Source organism: Saccoglossus kowalevskii, chromosome 7, assembly GCF_978046115.1.
Source record: "Saccoglossus kowalevskii chromosome 7, keSacKowa6.1, whole genome shotgun sequence".
In the NCBI taxonomy this organism is placed as follows: domain Eukaryota; kingdom Metazoa; phylum Hemichordata; class Enteropneusta; family Harrimaniidae; genus Saccoglossus; species Saccoglossus kowalevskii.
In genome coordinates this window covers 17,695,581-17,716,571 of record NC_140647.1, presented here as the reverse complement: position 1 = coordinate 17,716,571, position 20,991 = coordinate 17,695,581, and the positions used below count along the sequence as shown (strand labels likewise).

Sequence of the window (20,991 nt, the reverse complement as noted above, 5' to 3'; positions counted from 1 at the left end):
GGCTTATGGGAGTTGAGAGTGTATAACCAGGTCAAACTGTAAAATACATGCATGGTTACTGGTATGGCCGAGAGTGTGGATATCAAAGCTATGAACAAATGACTTCTTGAATGAGAGAAGATACACTTCAGAGTTTAGGAGATTCAACACACAGAGAGTGAAATGCAGTGTTCTATCTAAACCAGTCTAGATGCAACTTTCAAATCTGTGTTTTTAAAAAGAAATTAAACTGTGACCATGAGAATCCACCTGAAATCACAGAGAATATCACGAAGGTCGCCATAGCAGGTCAAGGGACTTACCAATCCAGTTCTAAGCCCCAACTCCACTATTAAAAAAAGAGTTTTAACCAAAATATATAAACTCATACAGTACTATTGTAAAAACAATATTATTTAGTACTGGATATTTATTGATACCAAAGGCTTTATCTGATGGATGTTCCAGAACTGGTCAATATTACATATTGCCTCAACTGTCAATTTCTTGCTCGTAATACGACCAACAAACAGTTTATGTTTTTTCTTATTCCGGATTTAGATGAATTTTCAAACAAATAATGTCTGGATGAAGATGTAGACACTTTCATGTCCAAAATCATGTCCGATATCTATCAGATCTTTAAAATATTTTATTTTATTTATTTTTCCAAAATATTATTATGAGTTGAGAACAAAATTACTTTCAAATGAATACCATCTTGAATTTTCAAGGTGAATGTTCGGCGAAGCACTCCACTATCACCTTGAAGTATTTCATAAGGACTATGTGTATGTGACAGCGCCCTCACAGTTTATTATCAGTTTACCAACAGCCAATCATATTGCTTCTTTCATCAACACGCTTGGCCAAGCTATCATGATCAAAATCCTCGGGCGGAGCTAAGTCACAAGACGCTCCACGCTGCTATTATAATGCGCACCACTCTACCACGTATTTCTATGGGCTGTGTGGAAGCTGCTGTGGAACGCCAGTCGAAAAGCCTGTGAAAATAGCTAAAATCAAGAAAACATCACAAACTTAACTTTGAAATAATGCTAAACAACCAAATTTAAATATGTTTGCATATGTAGGGGTAATCTTGTTTCACTGTTCAGGGGGTGGGGGTGGTGTCAACAACCATCCCAAAGTACCGTTTCCTGAAAGTGTTTGGCCTTTGTTTTCACCGTGATGGTTGCCAGTTGGTGAAAATGCCCGTCCCGAGAATAAATGTTCCTGGGCACAGTGGAAGCTGTGTTGGTTTGGATGTTGAGGCAATATAGCGACGATATCCATATATCATGCAACTCACAGATATTCAGACCAAAATTATTGACGCTATACTTAGCGCCGAGTCTGATGTGTAAATCATTACGTTATTATTCTTTATCGTACTTGCGACCATGGAGTGTGGTAATAGTGTGGTCACCACTGTTGAGTATTATAGAAGAGTAGGTGTTATACCTCAAAGCTCATGTCAATGCAACATATATCGGCAGAAATGAAGCTGAAGATGAAGACATCAGAAATGCAAAGCTCCGAGCGCTTTTCGCAGGCATTGTAACAAAGCTTTCTATCGTGCAACGACGTAACATACACGGTTATGAATAGAATTACCGCACGGTGATGTGGAGGGAGGAATGTTCGAACGGAACAACACCGTGCAGGCAGACGATGATGAATACCTTACCCAACTGATGTTTGTAACAAACTAAAACTACTGACTGCACCAAGGTTCGTATTATATCCAGTCTTTCCTATATACAACAAACCATTATATGTTTAATCCAAGTAACCATGGTATTTGGACCAGTCAATGTGATGACAGGTAAGAATAGAACACTTTTTGAGGGGCATACACAAGTCATGTGACCCTCGCCCTCAATGAGATCTCGCGGCCATTTTTGTCTAAGGCCTATTCTGGTAACAAGAATTTAACAGTTTACAGTGTACATAAAACACAAGTCATGTGACTCTCACTCTCAATGAGATCTTGGCGACCATTTATGTCTAAGATCCATTGGGGATTATCAGAAACCACAAGGACCGAGTTTCAAACGTTTAAAATCACATTTTTCTGTATTACTGGCAGCACTATATTTCTGGTCATTAATAACATTTTGAGCTGAGAAAAATTGAATGTAGTGGTTGAATATAATGACTGTATACTATTAGTATTATGTGTTGTTCAGAATTAACTTTGCTTGAACAATCTTATTAGCCGAATTGTGTGACATCTCACAAAATGTTGGAAATAGTCCTTTGATATCTGACATACATTGTGTCTGTGATATTTATTTCTAAGTTCATACTAAGAGCAGACACCACTGAGACTCCTATCGCTAGGAATGAACTACTTTGTCTTCTTCTTCTTCATCTTGTTTTTCTTCCTCTTTGACATGTTCGGTTGTGAATTGAATGTGTCTATTTAAAAAAAGAAGAATCATGGTGATATGATCAAGAGAGTAGAACAGTCCCTGGGGAGAGGTCATACTATTTCTGGTCAAAAAAGATAATAATTTTCGGAAATAATTGTTATATAGCTTAGCCAACACTTTGAATGACGAAGTTCCTTTTGTCACTGTTCAGAAAAAAGCTTTCCAGATTTGTACAAAAATTTGGTGGAAAATTGGAAATTGGTTAATCATTATGCAAATTAAGAAATTAATATGCCAAAACAGGTATGCAGATTATTTTGGACGCCTATGTACCAGTTCTTGATGTATCAGTGGACAAATTAAAATATGATTATTATACAAATTAAATTGTTAATATGGAGATTTCAGCCCAAAACTATGACAACACTTTTCTGGTTTTGCCAGAGTATGTATGTATGTCATTTTATTTAAATCCATTGAGTACATTTTAATATAACAGTGGAATATACTGCCAGGAATGCTTGATTTCAATGATTTTTCATAACAAAAATAGGTGCCATTCAGCTATCTTGAATCAGATCGTGAAACAAATTGATGTGCATATGTATAATATTATGTATGATGTATGTGTGAATTTCAATGTAATCGGTCCAGGCCTGTCTAAGATATAGAAGATATAGGTATGCATGGACACATGCACAAGGTCAATCCATAAGTCCCCTTTTTCGGATGGCATTCGAATGGGGGGGGGGGGTTAATAATGCAGGGAACAAGTATTACATCATCACCTTTGGGAGGAGCATCTGGGTACACAGGAAAAGTACCAGGAATCTGGTCTGGTTCTAACTGATGAGGAAGCAACAAGCTTGTATCCAATGGCAACCATTCATAATGAGAACCAGGTTGTTTCAAGACATCACTTTGCAAATTATATGTACCCCTAAACAAAACAGAAAGTCACAGTAAAGGGACATAATTAATTTTAATGAAACAAAATATCAGTTCATTTTCTTTCTATGATTGTACATTGAGGAAAATCAAAATTTTAATTAGTAGCAAAATCTAAATTTTCCTCCTTGTCAGCTTTAACATATTAATTAGTGTGTGTTCAAAAACCAATTACCACAATGAAAGTGTCTTACCTTGACTCAGTACTTCGATAAATACAAAGATGAACATCTTTTGATGAATGGGATAACAGATATTTACCAGCTGGCAACCTATGTGAAAAAAAATTAAACATTTAAATATTTGGAAATATTTGAGTAAGAGCAAATGTTAAGCTTATTAACCCCGGTAACACCTGAGCGGAGTGAAATGACTACTGAAGAAATAATATTATATTTACAAATGTAGCTACAACATATTTTGGTCATTCGCAGAAAAGTAAATTAAACATTAGGAAAAGGTGTTGCTTATTATAAATTCTTATAATTTAAATGTGCTACATTAAAATACGCAAAAATGCATGACTTTTCTTAATGTTATTTTCTCCCTGAAAAATGTTAGCCACCACTAAAACAATTTATTTTTAGCTGAAGACCAGCAAATCCGAACAATGCACAAAATGGCACTTGATAGTTTAGCTACAACTGTGTGAACTGAATGACTGACATCACACATCGCTTTCCACATTGATTCATATAATTATGCATAAAACTTACATTTTCAGTTTTTCCAGAACAGTATGTAACATCTTGAGTGACACAGCAGGTCTGAAATAAAAATTAGTAATTGTAAACATTAGTCTCAGTGCAGTATTCATAAGTATAAACTACACTGATGTAGGGGTCAAAGGCCAAAAGCTAAAAAAAATACTAACTTGAAATTGCAATGTGGTGGCAATAAATTTGATAAATCCAATTTCTCTAGGGTGATAACTTCCGAAGTGTATGCATTGATACGACCTGTGAAATAAAGTAATATACACTTTAACAATGATTTTTATGATGAGGGTATGCAATATATATTTTAATGTACGGAGATACAGAAATCTGTCATCATATGACACAATAAACATTTTAATAGCATAAACAGATGTGAATAAGATTAGCACCATATTCGAAAATGCAAAATGCACTTAATACATGCTTTGCAAATGAGCAAGGATACTAGCAAAACGACCTGAGTTGAACACTAACCATTTTTTTCACAATTTATTTGCATTTTATTATTTCTAGAAATGTATGTTGTATAATTTTGTGATCATCTTGTAATTCAATTTGTTTGAGATCTTAATTGCATCTCACACATAACACTTGCACACTCCCATCTTATAAATATCTATTATTATCTCACAGTGCTCCTATAATCATATAAAAACAGATTTTAGGTCGTAACTCAGATCGTGTTTTTGTAATTACATGACCTACGTACAGCAGACAGAAACAGCAAAAGCTATTATCTTAAAAATCTTAAAAACCTTGCTCAATATACTGGTAATATTACAGATATCGTACTCGACCACATTAGCGCCCAGGGTCATCAACTCAGAAAATCAGTATTTCTTAGGGGTGGGCACTTACCCAAGCACCCCCTCGGAAAAGAGTGCAAATGACCATTTATAAAAAAAAAATCACAAAAGTGGGGGGTGGGCACTTGACCGGGGCATGGGCGCTAACGCAGTCGAGTATGGTATATAGAATGCATGGGTGAGTTACACAGACTCTAATCTACTAAATTTATGGAACAATATAATATTGCATTTTACCTCTCACCACCATAGAGTTGGGTTGTACGTACATGCGAATCCATTCTGTAGAAAGCTGACCTGCAGATATTTGCTCCAAACCGAACTTAGGCTGGTACTCTAGCTTTGGTGAGATTGTAAGTGCCTTCAGCTGAAATGAGCCAAATTATATATACCATTAAAAGAACTAAATATAAACAAGAAAGGGTTGACGACGATAACAACAAGGACACCCAGTAACTCCTATACCTTGCCAGATAATCAGGGTTTGTATAACAATGTTGTAACTTTTTAAGCTTTAATGTCAGTGTGCAATAGGTTGTACTAGGTAAAGGTAAAAATTGCTGATAAAAACAATATGATTCTGAAAATGATAATTAATTTTCATTGCTGAGAATTGGTTTACACTATAGACATTCATTTTTAACAAACATACTCTATGCAATTAAGATATTTTCTTTTTCTTTTTCAAAGTTGTGCTTCTACACTTTCACAATATTGCTGGAGCTAATTCAAAGTGCTTAATTCCATAGTGAAAACTGAGAGAGAAATAAATATCACACAAAAAAGCAGTGTATTCACTAAATATATAATTGAATAATATATTCATTATTAAATTGTTTATTAGTATAATATCTTACCTGCCCTCCTTCCTTGATGTAGCCACACACTTGGTTTCTGATCAACAATGATACTTTACCAAAGTTCCAGAGACTGTACATAACATTGCCATTGCTGGGATGCAAATACTCTGTTTTATCCTCTGTTATTTGACTCCCACCTGCCAACTCTGAGTGTTCAATCGTGTGCTGACCAGGTTGCTCCATCGATGGTGCAACTTTGTCCTTTGTTTCAGCTAATTTCTCTTTTAATTTGAATATACCATCCAGAAGCGTATCACATTGTGATGTTGGCGTCTTTATTTTCCCTGTAACCTGACATTGTTTGGTATTCTTTGATACCTTACCCTGTGGGATAATAACTGATCCTTTTTTTACATTTCTCTGTCCAACTAACTCATCACATAAAAACCTTGGTTCATAATTTTTCTTCCCCAAAATCAGCTGTTCTGTTTGATTTTCCTGCACATTAATCTTTTCGCCCGCAGCTATGGGTTCTTCTTCCATTCTATTTTGCTTGACACTACTCATCTCTTTTTCCGAGCAACACTGTATCTCTCCATCATTTATAGTCTTGCCTATCTCATCATTTGAGGAAAGATCTTCATCGGAACTCTTCTTCAGTCGTTTACTTCTTCTTATGGGAAGAGTCTCATCACTCAATGTAGTTTCCTTCAATCTGCTAGTTTTCATATTTTTGCATAGAAATTTTTCATCAGTTCTCTCTTCCTCATTGTTCTTTTTCTTACCATGATTTCTTTTTTGTGCTGGTGTAAGATCAGTATCATTCAGACTTTCGTCAGATGATGACTGAGTCAGATTGTGTAACCTCGCAGAGCGTCTAATTGGGGTGGAAATCTTGCCTTTTGGCAGACATTCAAAATTGCTCTGATTCAACTCTTCATGGTCACATTTTATTGAGTTCATATTTTTCTCAACGACAACATAATCATCAATGTATAACAATCTGTCTGCATCTGACGATATGTCACCATCATATAAAAAATTTTTTCGTTTCTCCTGTTTCTGACTGTCTCTCATTAAATTACCTTGTTTTGCTTTAACGCTAGAATCAGTGACACCCAGCTGCGAGATGAAAGGATTGTTTCTTTTTTTCGGCTTCATCACTAATTCATCATCTGTTTCCATAGCAACATCCTCTGCCTTGTTGGATACTCCCACCTCCTTGTCAAGCTCTTCATCTTCTGTGACAATAAGAAGGCCATGCTCGGTATCAGTTGTATCAATTTCAGTCCCTGAATTGTCAGCAATATTTTGAGTATCTAATTTGTTCAGATTTATATCAATTTGTTCCCTCCCATACGGGTTAGATTTAGTTTTAACACCAATAGCATCCTGACTTGCATCTTTACTGCATTGAAAGGTCTCCACAGTGTGCTTATAAGCCTTGCTTGTTCTAGCCATGGATGCTTGTTCTACAGAAGAAGACAATTCCTCTCTTACCATGTTCTGCTCATTTTGGTTAGCAAGCAAGCAAGCATCCTTGTGACTGTCAACATCAGAATCTTTCATGAGGTGTGTCACCTGTTCCCTGACCAGACTCTGTTCATTTGACAGGGTAGACTGGACATGATGACTTCCTTCATTAGGACACACAACCACTTCAAGGGGCAATGATTTCTGGCTCATCTTTGGTCTGAATAATCTGGGTAATGAGATCTGATGATACAGTAAATTTTTCTGTTGAAGTGACATCTGTTTCTTTGCCAACGGTTTATCAATGTAAATAGTTTTTCTTGATTCATCACTGTCATCTGTTATGGATAAGAAAGATGCACTTTAATTAATACACAACTGCTCAGTTTTGACAAACACAAAGTCAACATAACAGTAAAGTGACTGCATAGGCAATGATGATGATATCTTTTTGTGACAGCTTCATTTACTTGCTTGTGCATTGACTTGAACATAACTACAAGCCAACAACGCAGTGTTGTTCGAAACATATTACTACATACATGTTGTTAGGTAAAGAAGAGCAACTTTTCTGAAACTTAAAGCTCTGCCCATTTGGCTGCATGGTAGTTTGCGCACCCTAATTTCTAGCAAAATTAATATTTTTCACCTTCTGTCAAAGCAACCATATCTACAAATGTATGGGATTTAACTTTTGTAACAGGATCTAAACATTGATCCAATACTGAGATTTGGTGCCATGTCTGAACATTGATTTAATACTGAGATTGGCAGCCATGTCTAAACATTGATCCAATACTGAGATTGGCAGCCATGTCTGAACATTGATTTAATACTGAGATTGGCAGCCATGTCTAAACATTGATCCAATACTGAGATTGGCAGCCATGTCTGAACATTGATTTAATACTGAGATTGGCAGCCATGTCTAAACATTGATCCAATACTGAGATTGGCAGCCATGTCTGAACATTGATCCAATACTGAGATTGGCAGCCATGTCTAAACATTGATCCAATACTGAGATTGGCAGCCATGTCTGAACATTGATTTAATACTGAGATTGGCAGCCATGTCTAAACATTGATCCAATACTGAGATTGGCAGCCATGTCTGAACATTGATCCAATACTGAGATTGGCAGCCATTTCTGAACATTGATCCAATACTGAGATTGGCAGCCATGTCTGAACATTGATCCAATACTGAGATTGGCAGCCATGTCTGAACATTGATTTAATACTGAGATTGGCAGCCATGTCTAAACATTGATCCAATACTGAGATTGGCAGCCATGTCTGAACATTGATTTAATACTGAGATTGGCAGCCATGTCTAAACATTGATCCAATACTGAGATTGGCAGCCATGTCTGAACATTGATTTAATACTGAGATTGGCAGCCATGTCTAAACATTGATCCAATACTGAGATTGGCAGCCATGTCTAAACATTGATCCAATACTGAGATTGGCAGCCATGTCTAAACATTGATCCAATACTGAGATTGGCAGCCATGTCTGAACATTGATTTAATACTGAGATTGGCAGCCATGTCTAAACATTGATCCAATACTGAGATTTGGTGCCATGTCTGAACATTGATTTAATACTGAGATTGGAAACCATGTCTGAACATTGATCCAATACTGAGATTGGCAGCCATGTCTGAACATTGATTTAATACTGAGATTGGCAGCTATGTCTAAACATTGATCCAATACTGAGATTGGCAGCCATTTCTGAACATTGATTTAATACTGAGATTGGCAGCCGTGTCTAAACATTGATCCAATACTGAGATTGGCAGCCATGTCTGAACATTGATCCAATACTGAGATTGGCAGCCATGTCTAAACATTGATCCAATACTGAGATTGGCAACCATGTCTGAACATTGATCCAATACTGAGATTGGCAGCCATGTCTAAACATTGATCCAATACTGAGATTGGCAACCATGTCTGAACATTGATCCAATACTGAGATTGGCAGCCATGTCTAAATATTGATCCAATACTGAGATTGGCAGCCATGTCTGAACATTGATCCAATACTGAGATTGGCAACCATGTCTGAACATTGATCCAATACTGAGATTGGCAGCCATGTCTGAACATTGATCCAATACTGAGATTGGCAACCATGTCTAAACATTGATTTAATACTGAGATTGGCAGCCATGTCTGAACATTGATCCAATACTGAGATTGGCAGCCATGTCTGAACATTGATCCAATACTGAGATTGGCAACCATGTCTGAACATTGATCCAATACTGAGATTGGCAGCCATGTCTGAACATTGATCCAATACTGAGATTGGCAACCATGTCTAAACATTGATTTAATACTGAGATTGGCAGTCATGTCTGAACATTGATCCAATACTGAGATTGGCAGCCATGTCTGAACATTGATCCAATACTGAGATTGGCAACCATGTCTGAACATTGATCCAATACTGAGATTGGCAGCCATGTCTGAACATTGATCCAATACTGAGATTGGCAACCATGTCTAAACATTGATTTAATACTGAGATTGGCAGCCATGTCTGAACATTTATCCAATACTGACATTGGCAGCCATGTCTAAACATTGATCCAATACTGAGATTGGCAGCCATTTCTGAACATTGATCCAATACTGAGATTGGCAGCCATGTCTGAACATTGATCCAATACTGAGATTGGCAGCCATGTCTGAACATTGATCCAATACTGAGATTGGCAGCCATGTCTGGACATTGGTCCAATACTGAGATTGGCAACCATGTCTAAGCATTGATCCAATACTGAGATTGGCAGCAATGTCTGAACATTGATCAAATACTGAAATTGGCAGCCATGTCTATCCATTGATCCAATACTGAAATGTGCAGCCATGTCTGAACATTGATCAAATACTGAGATTGGAAACCATGTCTAAACATTGATCAAATACTGAGATTGGCAACCATGTTTAAACATTGATCCAATACTGAGATTGGCAACCATGTTTAAACATTGATCCAATACTGAGATTGGCAACCATGTCTAAACATTGATCCAATACTGAGATTGGCAGCCATGTCTGAACATTGATCCAATACTGAGATTGGCAGCCATGTCTAAACATTGATCAAATACTGAGATTGGCAACCATGTCTAAACATTGATCCAATACTATGATTGGCAGCTATATCTGAACATTGATCAAATACTGAGATTGGCAGCCATGTCTGAACATTGATCCAATACTGAGATTGGCAACCATGTCTGAACATTGATCCAATACTGAGATTGGCAACCATGTCTGAACATTGATCCAATACTGAGATTGGCAACCATGTCTGAACATTGATCCAATACTGAGATTGGCAACCATGTCTGAACATTGATCCAATACTGAGATTGGCAGCCATGTCTGAACATTGATCAAATATTGAGATTGGCAGCCATGTTTGAACATTGATCAAATATTGAGATTGACAACCATGTCTAAACATTGATCCAATACTGCAATTGGCAGCCATGTCTGAACATTGATCAAATACAGAGATTGGTGACCATGTCTGGGTGAATTTGAATTTGATTTGTTAGAAATATCTAATTCACATATGCCAGATGACAATTTATTGTATTTTTTATTCTTTTAAATTATGGAAAGATAATGGTAATTGTTTTACTTCATCACAAAATTATTTTACTCTCAATATCCTCCAGTTCTCACATGAAGAACCTCTTACTTTCACATAGTACATTTTGAACACATTGCAATGTTATATTGTCCACCAGACAACTGCACAGATTGGTTAGGCAGCACATCACAAAAAGAATAAATTCATTAGCACCTCACCTTGTATTATATTCACTGGAATCTCCCATTGTTCAGTATAATATGGTGGATGGTTGTTAATAAGAGTTTCTAGTCCACTCATTGATATTATCGTATCCACTTTATATTTATCAGCTAATTTTTTAGCATTCACATCTTTACTTACAGGCTGAAAAAAAATAATAAGGTTTTCATTTCTATTTTGAATTGGTATTCACTCCTTTAAACACTCAAGACTAGCTACCAATTTTGTTTTCAACATCAAAATGTTAGTTGAGGTTCACATGAACACTTTTATATATTTTGTTATAGTCCCTTTGAAGAAAGTTCTCAAAATGGTACAAATAACTTTGAAACAGTGCTCATCTAACATAATTAAAAATAAACGAGAATCCATCATGAACTTGTACACCATATTAAACCTACTTCAAGGCATCCCAAACATTGATTAAAGAATTTACTATTACAATATTATAACAAACTGCATACAGCGTTGGGAGCAATTACCAGTCAGCAAACAGTCATTTAACCACTCAATAATGTGTTTGTGAATCTTAAGTACTTTTTCCCCTAAACTTGAACCTTAACCAAGGCATATCTTTGAAAGAAAAACAATTCTCAGACTGTACTAGCATAGGAAAATTGAGTAATATAAATGAGCAATTCCATAAAATATGAGTCACAAGTTCAATATGAAGTCCATACCTGTCTTTTCCACTCTGTGCAGGAGCTTTGTGGAATTGAATATACAACATCACATGGTGGGAAATCACATACCATATTAGAATACTGTCTAGATACAAATGTCTTCTTTTCGTATAACGGTATTACCTTATATGAAACATTACCCTGGGAATTTAATTTAGATATTAGTATTTGTTCTATCTGAAGTGCATTTCCATAGAAACACATAAAAATCAAACCTTGCATTTGTTATACAATGAATCATTAAAATATTACTTATTCTGACCATGGAAATGTCAATGTAATTTATGTAAACACATGCACTGCTAATAGAGCATACATGATAAAATGATACACATATCTAATTACTGTTTGGGAATGTATATTAATTAAATTTATATGTTTTAAATGTTTATCAGTTAAAAATTGCATTCACACATCGCACATTTGTGAGATACCATCTCCTGATCAATATATATATAATACAATGTTGAAATTGTAGATTGGTAATGAAAAATTAAATTCAGAATGCAAATTTAAACGGTCAACAGTTTTTAAATTTTCAACAATAGACAGTTTTTATATTGTATCTAAAGGTAAAGAACCTTCAGAACACTTAAAATTAATTGTGGAGAAAGTTAAGGACAATTTATCTACTTTTAATATTTAATAATTTTTACATAATTTTATGTTTTTAGCTTGTTCTGGGAGTGATGATTGCAAAGTGAAAACTCAACTTTAAAATGTTTCATATGTGTTTCCCACATCAATTTGTGCATATTCGAATTAATTTATTTCACAAAATATGTTGCATACATGTGATAGCCCCAAATAGCAATATCCACTCAGAATACAACTTTACTGAAAGTTTCTGTGAATAAGCAACACATTTAACAAAAAAAAAACAAATTATTGATAGAGTGATCTCACCAGTGTTAATAATGTCTTGACACGTTTCAACATAGAGTCTGATGGAAATGACATGCCAGTACTTATACCTAGAGTCTGGTACAATGAATACTGTTGTGGATACATGCATAGTGAGCTTTTATAGCATGCCATCAACTCCTGAAAAATTAAAACACATTGTTATGGTACAATGAGACACTTTCAAAGACATACAGGGTTACTATTTACTTTGCGAGAAACACATATCATGTAATTTAACTGAAATTTAGTTGACTCTGCCTTAAGATACATAATGAATATATCATGAATGTTGTCTTGAATGGCACACTATATTTCAATTTTTTGATGATTAACAAACAATGAACTAACTCACAAACAATCACACATGTGAGCCAGTAAGTTTCAAGCGTAAAAATGCTGATTTATGGATCACCTGTGATAGAATGTTCAATTTCATTGTATCCCTTGCATAGGGGTTTTTCTAGAGAAAAAATGCAAGAGGCAAGAGGAGAACTGCAATTCAGTGGTGCCACCAATTGGGGGAGATTGGGTTCTTTCTACCAGGGTGTGGAGTTTTTGATAGTTCTAAGTTAAAATGGAACATTCTATGGCTTCCTTGGGGCCAAAATTACTATCAGACATGTCACAGTTGAAGACTGTGGCCACATGTGATCTCTGGTCAATCAGAATTTTACGGATCTGCTCCCCAGGGTAAGGGGGTGCATGGCCATGGCATGAGGACACTGCGTCCCTGTTCCCTTGTTTAAAAAAATTCATGCCTTGCATATATTCCAACTTACATAGCATATAAGCTGCATACTATATACTTAGACAGCAACATCTTCTGGCAAATTAACATAAATACTTTTCTCCTTTAATACGTTTTTTTTTCTCATTTCCATCTTTCATTGATTTACTGTTTATTGCTTATTTTTTTTTATTATTATTTCATCTATTTTTTGTTCAATATTATTACCTACATATATAAATAATTTTTTTGTAATTTTAGTTTGTTGATTTTTTTTTTTAAACCATTGTTGTGCTTTAGACAGTAATTTGTATGTTTTATATATGTGTTTTAGCAGTTAGTGTAACCATTGTAATTCCTTCTGAGGAATTATAAGTGTTTCAATAAACCTATATACTATAGACACAACAAACCCATTCCTTTCATTTCATTTTTATAAATATTTATAAATTTCACAATTCAGTATGAAATGAGAGGAATGGATTAACACATTTTCAAATGCATCATTGGGTTCTGTACTCTTTGATTGGGTGTCATTGAAATTTATAAATAGTTACAGAAATGGAAAAAAAATGGGTTTGTTGTGCCAATAGTATTTAATTACCGTATACCACTTTAATTTTGTGGGAAAAAAAATCAGTCAAAATCACAAACATTTATAGCATTGAACATCTCTCTGGGATTATACAAAGGTTCTACATTACGGAGTCTGTGGTCACTTTCTCAGAATTTTGTCTTTACCAATGCCAAACAATCTTGAAATTGCAAAAAATTTGAGGAGTAAAAATTAAACACTTTACACACAATATGTTATATTACAGTTAGCAAATTATATAAAAGTTATTCTGTGACAAACAATAGTATTCCCATTACACATACGTCTACATATCTGTTAACATCATTATTAATGAAATTATAATCTTCTGGGCAATGCCTTGCAATATATTCTAAATATCTGTTGAATTCCTCCTGTTCTGCCATGACTTTTGTCTTTAATTCCTAATGAGAGAAATATACGATTGTATGTTAGAAGGACAAGTGACGTAATTTGCTCTATTTAAGGTGCATACGCTTACGTAAATAACAGAGGTGTGTTTATAGTCAAAATAAGTCGTATTTTAATGATCCAGTATACAATAAAAACTATTTTTAGGCAAATATATGTAGTTCTACTCAAGATGTGCTTCTAAAGCAGCAAATCATGATACTTGAATAGACAGCTCACCAACAAGGCTACCATTGTCTGATTCATGTGGTTTCGCTGACCATCCATGGCCCTTCCACTGAACACATATGTGATATTGATAGAAAAAGCTGTATTTGACTTCAGTTAAATTAAATGTTTTTTGATTGGGCATGCCAATGAACCATCAATCAGCACTCCTGTAACAAGAACTCACAACAATTTTAACCAATAGATTTTGTTGTCTCATATCACAGTTTAACTGATAAAAACATGCATTATAACAAATGACTTTGTGTTGCATTCACCATGGAAACGCATCAACAGGGAATACAGGTTTATAGTTTGAATTTTGTCAAAATATAATGGTGAGGTGATGGAGGAATTAATGAACTTTGACTGGCAAAAATACAGGCCTACCACAAAGAATGAAACAATTTCAGCAATAGTGGCTTGAAACAGGGTCATTTCTAAAATATTTTATTTTTATTAGGCCACTACATAAACTAAGAAAATAATTTTCAGATCCATGTGGCATATAGTCCATTTTTTCATTTCTGGATGTTATGTGTGAAATAAAACAGAAAAACAGGACATACACAAGTTATAGCATTGTAGAGGCATCAAAACATCGCATGGGATTCAACAAATAATAAACTATTTTTGATGGTGGTTACTTTTGATGAAGTAAAGATATCTCAACCACCTGAAAGATAGGCATAAGTTCAATATTGAAATATATAAATAAAGGGAAATTGAAGTACAAAATCAAATAATTTTATTTTTGTGGTAGGCGTTTGATCTGTGTCATTCACACATTATGCCAGATGCTGCAGTGTACAGAAAAAATCCCCAAACTGGTACTACAGTATATGTTCTATTAGAAGTGCATATAAAACAAAAATGGCATGTATACTAGATCATTAAAATATGACTTATTTTGTTCATAGACACACGTCTGTCATTTACGTAAGTGTATGTGCCACTAATAGAGCAAATGCAGTAACTGCTATCAATACTTGAATAATCGTTGTGCCTCCCCTATTTGCATGCTCAGTTGCAGCAACAGTAAGCTTTCACAATGTTTAATCTAACTTTCTGTTTCTGATTTTTGATGGTAACCATTTCTTTTGAACAATTTATGGTTTTCACAGCCAAAGTGACAGAATTTTGATGCAGTCCACAAGTGAACAGCGCTAATGGCCACTTGACATGTTTAATGACCATCAAACCTGTTTTATCAAAAGTTACAGACATAGTTCCCCAAATCAAGTGGCTCATTCTAAAACACTGGTACTATGTGATGGTACTCACAAATACAGATAATTTGTTGCCGTATTTTATCAGAATATGATTGTAGCAGGAAAATATTATGGTGAAAAAATGTCCTTGTAGTAATCACCAGTAATCATGCTACAAACGCAATCAATATTTTTGTGCCAAGTGACATTTTCAGAAATTGAAGTCACTGCTGTCCCTCCTTATTTTTGTCTTAGATGCTAATTGCAAATGATAGACTTTTACGATATGTAATCCGCATAGAGCTCATTTTAGGAGAATATGCGCATGATAAGTCCTCTAAATAATAATAATAATAATAATAATAAATAAATGTATTGTGACAAACCATGCAGTCTCGATCTCAAACATAATCCTGTGTGTTTGGAAGGCATGGCAGACTGTATTCAGATTTATTTTGTCGAGTGACAGTTGGCTCCTGGAATCAAACCTTTTCTGTGATTCACTCACCATAAACGTAGTCATCTCTTGTTGATTAGGATACATGCGTAACATCTCAGTGTGGAAGTGTTGAAATTTTCTCCACAACTTGAGGTACTGTCGTTTATCATGGCTTGTGAGATTTGAAAATCTGGGGTATGGAAACTGAGGTTTGGAACTTTGCAACAGCCTCTTAACTTGATAGGGTTTCAATGGCTTGGGTAATGTCTTTTTCCTGTGGCAAATTATTATAATACTTCCATGTAATATTGGGCACACACTTTTCGCAACATTAAACAGCATTTCCTGGAAATGATCCTTAATTTTAGAGCCAACAGACAAAATTTGAGTCAATTTTCGTTTTTACTCAAAAATTGTGGCTATTTTTGTTCCAATCTTCTGAAAAAGAGTGCAGACTATAAACAGGACTATTTTGTGAATTTGTGATTAAAAGAGGGTACTGCATGGTGGTGAAAAGGTGATAATACACTGTACATGGCACCTTCCCTTATAATGTGAAACATTGAAATTCGCAAATCCTTAACAAAATTTAAACTTGCCAACCACTATCTGAAAATTGAATCAGGTCGGCATACAGGAATGGATATTAAGACAGAGTCTGCAATATGAGCGACAATGACTATGTTGAAGATGAACAACATTTTGTCTTAAATCGTCCTCGTTATAATGAAATAAGGTTAAAACTTTACATTGTAGCTAATAAATGTATACCAAATTTTGACAAACTTAGTAATAACTATCATCATTATTTACTACCTAGATACAAAATACCATATTTGGTTGTACTGCTATATATATATACTTACTTTTCAGGTTTCTTAACATTGTGTGACGGTACATGCATTTGTAAAAGATTCTCATATCTTGGATTTGTGGAGTAGGTTTTAAAGACATCTTCACTAAAAAAGATGCTGTCTTTTGAATCACCATCAGCAACATCCCTAAATAAAAATATAAATTGTATACAACAAAATAAGTTCCACCATGGCCATCTGATCAGACATTTTGCATCATTCTTTCATTTTATTTACATAAGAGTTAAACAAATTTCAATTGTACAAGAGAAGGAGTTTAGTAGGTTCATTTATAGAAAAGAGAAAATGATCTGGGCTGGGAATGATCCTAAATTAGATTAACTTGTCTTAATGTATTTGCATACAATTGCATATAAACTGTCCATGACGAATAAACCTGCTAACATCTATATCCAGACTATGCCTTCATTGTCTGTCTGAGTGTATGTAACTTGATAAAACAGGTTTGATGATTGTCATTAAACATGTTAAACATATGTTAAGTGGCCATTAACGCTGCTGACTTGTTAACATTTTAAAACTAAGCTTTAGGCTGGGATAACATTAACACATATATGCAGCACTTCAACCACAATAGATAATTTTATCAAAAACAATTAATGAAAGTGTTAATTTAAGTTTAAATTTTGAATAGCCAAGTTAGGTTCATTACAACACTCATTTTGGATTGTCCTTGAATATAAATATGTGAATAAAATTTAGAGACTCAAAAAGGCAGATAAAAACCATTTGACACGGCAACAAATGGTATTTTGGTGCAAATGAATATAATTTTAATAATAACTTTTCATACACCAGTTTCTATCATAGAGGGTGTACAATTTAATAGAGCTTCTCAGCAGCTGATCACGACCTCTTATTTAATTAGAATCTAATTTTATAAATATTCCCAAAATTTATCGTTAACAACATTCATGGCTAGTGTATCTGACAGCTAAATTACATTTGTCAGTTCTTAGTGAACAGGTATTTTACACAGCAATCACTTCATACCAATTGGGTATGAAGGTATTGAAAGTATTACGTTCAATATTGAATGTAGACTGCATCTTTTATTCAATCCACTTGTAATGAATTCTTTGTCTACTTCTATTCATTCCCAGAATTCTGTATGGCGAAAATGGTCAAAGAGGATTTTCTGATATGTATTTTGTCCTGATCTACTAGTATTTTTAAATGATTTTTTTATGATCTGAAATAAACATAATAATAATGTTATGTAAATTATGTTTTATTATTCATATAACACATTTGTAATTATATTTTAAAGAGACATGCTTTGCGTTTTCATGTTTTTTTTTTCCCAATTTTTTTTTTAATCCATGTAATACTGAACCAAAATGATCTTTGCTGTACCAAATGAGTAAATATGTCACATGACATAAATCTAATATAATAGCACGCAAATAGATGAAAAAGATTTTGGTTGCATGAACATCCTAACATTGTACCTGATGTGAGTTCATGTGGTGTTGCCCAGGGACTCAGTGTTACACGGATTGAAAATATCAAGAAAATTTAACACATAGTTTACTTGACACCATTATCATTCATTTTTACTATTCACGAAGGCTTTCAGCATTAGATGTGTTAAGTGGCAACCATTATGGTGAAAACAAAGGCATAAAACTCCCAGAAAACTGTATATTTTGGGTTTGGAACCTGCGATCAGACCAGCATTCAATCTGAATTGTGTAATACATTTGTTCATAATTGTATATTTTAATATATAATATAGAAAACTTCATTTTCAAGAATATATACTATAAATATAATATTTTATGGTATTCAAGATGAGATATTATATTAGGTGGAAAGAGTTGTTTTTTTTTACCCCCACCCCTAACACTAATCCTACCCACAATGGTTCCCTAATTTATTTGTAGAATAGAATCTTTATTGCTATCAAACCCCATATTTGAGGTTTTGATGAAAAGTACAATAAGATAATAAATTCTGAACACATAAATAACAATACAGGAAAAAATCAAACAAGATGTTATATGCCCCTCCTAAGAACACATATAGAGGGGGGGGGCATATACAATTGAATTGGGGATGACGGTTAGAGTTAGAATTAGGGGTGGGTTACAAAAGAAACTTTTTCCAAAATATATATTATCAGAGGTACATTACTTAGTATTTATTTGGATACTCTGATACTATACTATGCAGTACCTGTGTCAAGGGGCATATCCCACAAAATTACTATTCTCATGCCCCTGTGCTGGTAACCAGACCCCAGCCTAGCTGCAGTTCTGTAGCTCTGCACCAGCAAAATCCAGAGCTACAGAACTGCGGCTAACCCCAGCCCAACTTTCTCCAATAGAGGGGTGGGGGGTAACCTTTGGAATGTGTGTGATTATACCAGATAAACAATCCAAGCAAAGTTAATCGCAACTTGTTTATTCATGAAATGAAATGAACTAGCCATGCCCATGGAAAGTAATATCACCCCCAATATCACGTTCCATACCTAGCTGCGGTTCCGTAGCTCTTTGGTGCGGGGGACGGTCGATTCGTCCCAAATCACATTCGTCCCAAGTCGATTCGTCCCAAGTCGATTCGTCCCACAAGTTAATTCGTCCCAAAGTCGATTCGTCCCACAAGTTGATTCGTCCCAAAGTCGATTCGTCCCACAAGTCAATTCGTCAGATTTAAGGTTAGCCCACTACTAACTCGCCAAATAAGATTTCTAGACATCTCGACCCAAAAATGTCTCAACCCAAGACACTTCGACCCAAATTGGACATCTCGACCCAGACACCCAGGGCATCGTTGCGCCATTGTTTTTGCCGACGTTATATACAAATACACCTTACCTACAACGCTGAGTTATTAGTTAATAAATACAAATACACCGTACAAGTTATTAGTCAATAAATACAAATACACCTTCGTGCAACGTAGAGTTATTAGTTAATAAATACAAATACACCGGACATTCAACGTACAAGTTATTAGTTAATAAATACAAATACACCGTTCACGCAACGTGGAGTTATTAGTTAGCGTGTCAGTAGCAGTTGGCATAGAAATCGACCCTGTTCAAGATCGTAATGCTGACTAAAAATTTAAAAAATGGACGAATGTGAATTGGGACGAATGTGAAATGGGACGAATGTGAATTGGGACGAATCGACTCGTGGGACGAATGTGAATTGTGACGAATCGACTTGTGGGACGAATGTGTTGGGACGAAAGTGAATTGGGACGAATTGACTGTGAATCTTTGGTGCGACCTACAATCGAATTTCGCCCTAACAATTTCATTTGGACGTCTTTTTTTTAATTTTGTTGTTGTACGTCGAACATATGGGCCGGCCAGAGTCAGTCACGTAAATAATGCGGTCGGCAACATAGGGCTATGATTCCACAGCTAGTTCCATACCTAGCCCTGCGTACAGTGCTGTGTGTAAGGGGACGCGTTTGGTTGATAGATGTCCCCACCACATGTAGTTCCATACCCTGCCTCAGTGCCTGACCAAATGTTGGTCATCGACCTCTGCCCCTCGACTCGAACACGGCCCTCGGATGAAGAGCTGAACGAACTTTATACCCCCCCCTAAAATTCACTTCCTTAATATTAGCACAAATGTTGGAAACTATTCACGTGTTTTTTTGAATAACGAAATGCGTGAGGTGACACCTTACCAAATCGACTCTGAAGTCATCCTCGATTCTTGGCACCGAACTGTTTAGAGACTGTGGTTTGTTTTGTCCGATTAATATGGTTGAAAAAATAATACATACACAAAAATACGTTTGTCTCAAATTTTCTGATTTTTACAAATATGTTAAACTCAATTTAAATTTACATTATATCACTTATTTAAGCAAGTATAATTATCTAAATTCTCGCAAATATTTTAGAACATTTGGTTACATTTAAATGAATAAATTGTGCAACGTATTAACCATCGTTCAACACCATACTCCTTCCCGTAGTCCCTTGCGATATTTACTGAAAACCCGCGAAATCTCGCGAGTT

At 35.1% G+C, this 20,991-nt stretch overlaps 1 protein-coding gene across 1 annotated transcript; it reads right to left on the bottom strand.

Moving 5' to 3' along the window:
- Window positions 1-1,949: 1,949 nt before the first annotated feature.
- LOC100373255 (little elongation complex subunit 2-like) lies at window positions 1,950-20,590 on the bottom strand. Its single transcript, XM_085501199.1, has 14 exons — window positions 20,392-20,590; window positions 16,992-17,126; window positions 16,195-16,399; window positions 14,142-14,261; window positions 12,536-12,673; window positions 11,627-11,770; window positions 10,943-11,090; window positions 5,688-7,441; window positions 5,068-5,197; window positions 4,180-4,264; window positions 4,022-4,072; window positions 3,500-3,577; window positions 3,146-3,297; window positions 1,950-2,403 (listed from the first exon to the last, which is right to left on the bottom strand). The coding sequence occupies exons 1-14, from the start codon at window positions 20,463-20,465 to the stop codon at window positions 2,333-2,335; spliced, it is 3,285 nt and encodes a 1,094-aa protein (XP_085357325.1). The 5' UTR covers window positions 20,466-20,590; the 3' UTR covers window positions 1,950-2,332.
- Between the last annotated feature and the right edge of the window lie 401 nt (window positions 20,591-20,991).

Bases quoted from the DNA above. Each gene is read 5' to 3' on its own strand.
- LOC100373255 (XM_085501199.1), bottom strand. From the start codon at position 20,465: ATGGAACTACATGTGGTGGGGACATCTATCAACCAAACGCGTCCCCTT. The intron at 7,442-10,942 runs GTGAGGTGCTAA...TATCCATAACAG, and splicing joins TCCAGTGAATATAATACAAG to ATGACAGTGATGAATCAAGA. The intron at 3,298-3,499 runs GTAAGACACTTT...TGTTTTGTTTAG, and splicing joins TATCGAAGTACTGAGTCAAG to GGGTACATATAATTTGCAAA.